The 6,971-nt window shown below is 35.9% G+C and overlaps 1 protein-coding gene across 1 annotated transcript; it reads left to right on the top strand.

Annotated features, from left to right (window-relative positions):
* The first annotated feature begins 302 nt into the window (after positions 1 to 302).
* On the top strand, positions 303 to 4,437 carry LOC147389100 (putative monogalactosyldiacylglycerol synthase 3, chloroplastic). The gene is made up of 8 exons (XM_086419159.1): positions 303 to 809; positions 1,578 to 1,750; positions 2,020 to 2,181; positions 2,279 to 2,420; positions 2,529 to 2,753; positions 2,869 to 2,931; positions 3,599 to 3,673; positions 3,938 to 4,437. Exons 1-8 carry the CDS (start codon positions 555 to 557, stop codon positions 4,199 to 4,201), a joined length of 1,359 nt encoding a protein of 452 aa, XP_086275285.1. The 5' UTR covers positions 303 to 554; the 3' UTR covers positions 4,202 to 4,437.
* The last annotated feature ends 2,534 nt before the right edge of the window (positions 4,438 to 6,971 follow it).

Genomic DNA, 6,971 nt, shown 5'->3' with positions numbered 1-6,971 from the left:
TAACAAGACCAAGGTCAAGAAAAATATCATCAATTTAAAGGCATAGGAGTCTTAATTATTCCTCTTAAACTGCATGCCACATGTCATGAAAGGAGGACCATAGTACCAAGCTTTTGAAGCCGGTTGGCCACTACAAAGTTTTTCCCACAAAGTTCGATTATACCCAATCTGTCTGTCCCCACCAAAAAGGAATCTAAATCTCAAAAACTGTCTTAGAGAGAAGCGAAGATGCGGATCTTTGCATCAGAACATTCGAAACGAAAATGCGAATCAACGGCTATAAATTCCTCCCCACCACACAATGTGCGACAATCATTCGAGAACACAAAGCTCTTCGACAGCTCAGACAAGCCACGTATCTCCTCTCCAACGCTTCCTTCTTCTTCTTCCACCCCTCTCTCTCTGGCCTCTGTCGGAAGAAATTCTTTTCTCCCGGCGGTTGGCCTGGGAAATCCGACCGTTGGAACTCTTGATTTATTATTATTATTATTATTATTATTTTTTTTTTTTTGAAATTTGGAGGGAAAGAGAGGTGAGAGAGCAAAGGGTCATCAATGATTATGTCGGTGGTGTCGCCAAGAAGATCGATTAGAGATGCTTTATTTCAGAATTATTGTTTCAACTTCTATCAAAAGAGAATTTCAAATTGGGTTAAAGATGATGATGATGAGACAGTGGAGCTCATGCAAATTGGAGCTGAAAGGACGAAGAATGTTTTGATTTTGATGAGTGATACTGGTGGGGGACATCGGGCTTCGGCCGAGGCCATTCGAGATGCTTTTAAATTGGAATTTGGGGATGAATATAGGGTAATTTGGGTTGTTTTCTTTAATGGATTTTGTTTGTTTTTTGTGATTTTGATGTTCTGTTCTGTTTCAATGTTTTTATCTGCAATCAATCATTTTGTTGTTACCCATTTTTTTATTTTATTTTATTCTTTTCTTTTGGATGATTTAAATTTTATTTTGGCAATATTTGGATACCCATGTGTTGTTCTTGAATTTTATGGGTTTTTATTACTTTTTATTTTCAGTTTTTCTCTGAAATGTTTTTTTTTTAATGTGATTGGATTAAGATCTTCCTTGTTTTCCTTTTTGATTTGAATGATTTTGTATGGGTTTTTATTTAAATTTTTTCTCTGACAAACCTTTTTTTATTTTTAAATTTCCGTTATTGGATTCATGTGATGGTTTTCAGGTCATTTCCTTTAAGTAGCTTTGATGGTTGTTTGGGTCTTCTACAACCAGATATTATAAAATTCTAATTCAAGAATTTGATGGGGTTTTCTCTGATTTCTTGATTCAGATTGTTTTGGGTGGTTATTTTTTTTTTGTTGTTGTTGTAAATTTCCTTCTCCTTTGTGTTTCTTTTCATGTTTTTCTTTTTGTTTTATAATTTTGATGGTGTTTTGAATTTTCTTGATTGAGATGATTAAAATTTCAAACCTAAGTTTAATTTTGGTTATTATTTTTATTCTACAGATCCAGAATTCTTGAATAACATTTTTTATTTTATTTTATTTTTCAATTTTGATGCTTTTAAGTTCAAGTTCTTATATGTTGGGTCTTTGGTTTCAGATTTTTGTGAAGGATGTATGGAAAGAGTACACTGGGTGGCCTTTGAACAACATGGAGAGTCAATACAAATTCATGGTGAAACATGTACAGCTTTGGAAGGTTGCGTTTCATGGCACCTCGCCTCGTTGGATTCACTGTGTCTATCTTGCTGCCATTGCTGCCTTTTACGCCAAGTAAGCTTTTCTATCCAATTCCCGCAAACCCATTTCCTCAAACACCCAAACTCGAATTTACATATATTTCATTTCTTGTCTACAAATAGGAAATATTTAACTTTAATAAGATATAGTTTACTGCTTAAGTTAGTCCTCAAACCTTGATAAAAATCTAGTCTAAATGGCACGACCCCAATTTCATTTGTTTCTCTAGGAAACTTTGAATTCGATTAAGTTACAATCCATGAGAAAAAGATACTAACCTCTTTATAATTTGGTAATCGAAGAGAGGTGGAGGCAGGACTGATGGAGTACAAACCGGACATCATCATTAGTGTTCATCCTCTCATGCAACATATTCCTTTGTGGGTGCTTAAATGGAAGGGCCTTCACAAGAAAGTAGTCTTTGTAACAGTCATTACAGACCTCAATACTTGCCACCGCACATGGTCAGTTAAAAGCATTTCAATTTCTACTTTTTAATCGTACCCAATAATTTTAGTCAATCAAAGATTTGAAATCCTGAAAGCTTTCTATTTTATACAGGTTTAATACTAGTGTTACAAGATGTTACTGCCCCTCAGAGGAGGTAGCCAAGAGGGCTTTGGAAGATGGCCTAGAGTCTTCTCAGATTTGCGTATTTGGCTTGCCTGTCAGACCCTCTTTTTGTCGGGCAGTTATATCCAAGGTTTTGGATTTGAGATTAGTTTTTTAATTAAAATGAACAGTTTGGTCTTTTGTGATTGGTTTTTGACTTAAATTGTGTTTTGGGCTATGTTCTATTTCGGTTATATAGGATCAATTAAGGGAAGAACTTGAGATGGATCCACAATTGCCAGCAGTTCTGCTTATGGGAGGTGGTGAAGGTATGGGTCCTGTCAAGAAAACCGCAAGGGCCCTTGGGGAAGCACTATTTGATGAAGAACTTGGTTTGCCAATCGGGCAAATTGTCATTATATGTGGCCGCAATAAAGTCCTCGCCTCTACGTTAGAATCAATCGAATGGAAAGTCCCTGTGAAGGTGATTCATGTTATTTCCATGACCAATTATAAAGTGAATCTCTCTCACGAAGTTGCGTAGATTATTATTAATGTGGAAAAAGTCATTTAAAGATTCTTTTTTTCCCTTATTGTAGATCAGAGGATTTGAGACACAGATGGAGAAATGGATGGGAGCTTGTGACTGCATTATAACGAAAGTACGTCAACAGATTGCTGTTAAAATAGTCTTCTTGTTACACTTAAAAATATTAGTGCATGTTTGGGTTTTCATTGTCTCAAAATGTTTAATTATGAAGAATATATTTTCAAAAACGAATTTTCATGAAAGACTACTGAATTTCCATGATCCTAACCCAATGTCCATTCAAATTCATTGTGAGCTCTAGATGGTTAGGAATTTTCTTCTAATTTTAGTCCCCCCCATGTGATTTTCATTTAGTAATTTTTGAAAATAGTCCTTTAACCTTTTAATCCATCTAACTTGATCTATGTATCTAGCTTTTTTTATTTCTCATTCTAACAAGTTTGTATAACATCACTCACCTCTCTTGTTTCCCTACCTATTATATATATCATACCAGACATTTTTTCTTGCTCACCATTTCTTTTTATTTTTTGACAAATATTTGCTACTTTTTCTAATATTCAAAGTTTTATATATGCTTGTATTTTGTTCCACAACCTTTTTTTGTTGTTGAAGTTTTGGCCTAACAAAGTGTTTTATGAAATAAATGTTTTTAGAAAAATGGTCAGTCAAACAACTTTTATTTTGAGAAAAAGGGCTTTAGTCTACTATGTACTTCTCGTTTTGGTATATTCATGTTTCCTAGGTTAATGATTTCATGAGTTTTGGTGCTTTTGTAGGCTGGACCTGGTACAATTGCTGAAGCTTTGATAAGGGGTCTTCCTATAATCCTCAACGACTTCATCCCTGGTCAGGTTAGTGCTAGTGAATGTGTTGATTCTTACCATATCCTTCAATAAGTGAACTTCTACTTGGAGAAACTATTAGGTTCTCTACCCCCCCCCCCCCCCCCCCCCCCCCACCAACCCTCTCTATTCTCTATTTTAACTAAAACTATTGATTCATCAAATGTTTCCGAGTTTGAATTATGATCCCATTGTGCTATAAAGTTTGAATTTGGTTGCCTTAGTCAGAGTAACAAATTTCAAAACAATCTAAATTTTATTGTGTCCTTGCAGGAAGTTGGCAATATCCCTTACGTCGTAGACAATGATGCGGGTGTCTTTTCTCGAAGCCCAAAGGAAACAGCAAGACTTGTTGCCAATTGGTTCAGCTCCAAAACAGAAGAACTCAAGAAAATGTCCGCAAACGCACTTAAACTATCACAACCAGAGGCCGTGTTCAACATTGTTAAGGACATCCATGATCTGGCAAATGAACATGGTCCCCTAGCCAACATCGCGTATTCGTCGATCACCTCATCTTTCTCGTGTCCAATCTAATTAAAAATATCTGCTACTACAGTCGTAACCATTATGGGTTTGACTAGTGTGCCATGTACAGCTAAGCTTTAATATCATTCTTTGGACTTGTTCAACAGCTTCATTGTCTAACAAATCCTATAAATTTCTTTCAAGCAAGCTTTTAGTGTTTTGGGTCCTTTAGGAGTGGAACAGATGTATTAGTGAGAGTTGGAATTTCTTAATTATTTTCTAATATATCAAATGATTTATGTTTCCTTCCTACTTCTTAATGATTATGATATTTTGGTTATCGAGTAACTTTTACTGAATTCTAAATCCTGAGATGTAACCTTTGCTTGTCTTTTAATAGCTTTAGTTGTTTATATATATATATATATATATATATATATATATATAGGGTCAGGTTCAAAGGACAACCATTTCTACACACATATAGACAACGTGTTTTGTCTTATATGGGCAAAAATATTTGGAATGGACTGATTTTTTGTGAGGATGATCTCTGTGATGAGGAGATCAACCTTGCCAAAAATCAGCTCATTATGAAACTTCTAGACCGTCCAATTTTTGTTGAAAAATTATAGACCGTCCAATTTTTGTAAATCAATTTTGATGAGGTTACAAGTTTTGGAATGGGATGATTTTTTGCCAGGATGATCCCCTCATTACAGAGATCATCCTCACAAAAAATCAGTCCATTCCAAACATTTTTGCCCATATAAGACAAAACACGTTGTCTATATGTGTGTAGAAATGGTTGTCCTTTGAACCTGACCCATATATATATATATAATATATATATATATATATATATTTTGATGTAACCTTTGCTTTGTCTTTTAATAGCTTTAGTTGTTATATATATATATGGGTGGGGTTCCGTAGATACATAAAGCTACTCATAAAGCTACAACGTTTTTGTCTTATATGGTTAAAAAGGTTCGGAATGGGCTGATTTTTTATGAGGATGATCTCTATGGTGAGGGGATCATCTTTGCAAAAAATCATTCCATTTCATAACTTCTAACCCCATCAAAAGTGATTTACAAAAATTAGATGGTCTACAATTTTTCAACATGTAAACGTGGGGCTAGAAGTTTCATAATGGGCTGATTTTTGGCAAGGATGATCTCCTCACCATAGAAATCATCCTCACAAAAAATCAGCCCATTCCAAACATTTTTGCCCATATAAGACAAAATACGTTGTAGCTTTATGAGTAGTTTTATGTGTATACGGATCCTAATCCTATATATATATATATAGGGTGGCGTTCGCTGGCTAACGGTTTGGTAAACTTTTTTCAATCGTTGGATATAGGATAATCGGACGGACCAGATTCAAAATAACAGCTGATCGGTTAAGTTATAAAACTATAACTTATTTATCGCGCCATCCCTCTCTTTCATAATAATTAGTGTTTCCTCCCTCCTCTTTTAAAACCCGATCGAACATAACAGGGAGTTCTCTCTCTCTCTCCATCGTCAAGAACTCTCTCTCCATCGTCTCTCTTCGAACATAACAGGGAGTTCTTTTCGAACTCTCTCTCTCCATCGTCTCTCTTCGAACTTAATCGTAGCCGAAACCCTAGAGAAGAGTTTTGCAGCGAAATGAGATGGTGCGAGGGTGAGGTAGTTGCAGTGTTCGTGTTCATGTGAGAGAGAGGGTTTCAGCGTTCATGTTTCGTCGATGGAGTTGCAGCGAGGTCAACCGTTCATGTTTCGTCGATGGAGTTCAGTGCGAGGGTTTCAGCGTGAGTAATTGAGAGAGAGAGAGAGAGAGAGAGAGAGAGAGAGAGAGAGAGAGAGGCAGCGAGAGTGAGAGAAAGAGAGTGAGAGAGGGCGAGAGTGAGAGAGAGGGTGAGAGCGAGTGAGAGAGAGAGTTCGAAGCGAGAAAAGAGTTCGAAGAGAAAGAGAACAGAGAGCTCTGTTCTCTCGGGTTTAAAGAGGAGAGGGAGGAAGCACAAAATAAATATTTTTTAGGGGACGGCGCTGTAAATAAATGGATTATTTTATAACGTGTGAGATTAAATCGCGTCCGTTCGATGTAGTTAGATCCAACGCTGTAAAATTGTTTGCCAATCCGTTAGCCAAAAAATTAGCCAGCGAACGCCACCCATATATATATATATATATATATATATATGTGGGAAATGTTCAGCAACAAACATTTTGACAAACATTTTGGCAAAACATTTTTCAAAACATAGGTTATAGGTTTTGGAATGGGCTGATTTTGCTGATTGATCATCCTCACCAAAAATCAGCAAATTCCAAAACTTCTAACCCCATCAAAAATGGTTTACAAAAAATGGACGGTCCACGATTATTCAACTTGTAAACTGGGGCTAGAAGTTTTGGAATGGGCTGATTTTTGGTGAGGATGATCTCCTCATCGTAGAGATCATCCTCACCAAAAATCAGCCCATTCCAAAACCTCTAAACCATGTTTTGAAAAATGTTTTGCCAATATGTTTGCCAAAATGTTTGTTGCTGAACAGGACCCCATATATATATATATATATATATATGGCTAGCGTTGAATGGCTAATTTTTTGGCAAAACATTTTTCAAAACATGAGTTAGAAGTTTTTGAATGGGCTGATTTTTGGTGAGGATAATCTCTACGGTGAGGAGATCATCCTCACCAAAAATTAGCCCATTCCAAAACTTCTAACTCATGTGTTTGAAAATTTTTTTGCCAAAAAGTTAGCCATTGAATGGGACGCTCTATATATATATATATATATATATATATATATAGGGTCGGGTTATTATGACCCCCTTTG

This window comes from Akebia trifoliata, chromosome 12 (genome assembly GCF_017979445.1).
Source record: "Akebia trifoliata isolate Shusen 1 chromosome 12, ASM1797944v1, whole genome shotgun sequence".
NCBI classification, from domain to species: domain Eukaryota; kingdom Viridiplantae; phylum Streptophyta; class Magnoliopsida; order Ranunculales; family Lardizabalaceae; genus Akebia; species Akebia trifoliata.
The sequence above is the reverse complement of the archived record's forward strand: the minus strand, read 5'-3'. Positions and strand labels throughout refer to the sequence as shown.

Excerpts from the sequence above, each read along its gene's own strand:
- LOC147389100 (XM_086419159.1), top strand. The coding sequence starts at position 555 with ATGATTATGTCGGTGGTGTCGCCAAGAAGATCGATTAGAGATGCTTTA. Across the intron at positions 1,751-2,019 it reads ATTGCTGCCTTTTACGCCAA|AGAGGTGGAGGCAGGACTGA; the intron begins GTAAGCTTTTCT and ends TGGTAATCGAAG. Across the intron at positions 2,182-2,278 it reads AATACTTGCCACCGCACATG|GTTTAATACTAGTGTTACAA; the intron begins GTCAGTTAAAAG and ends TATTTTATACAG.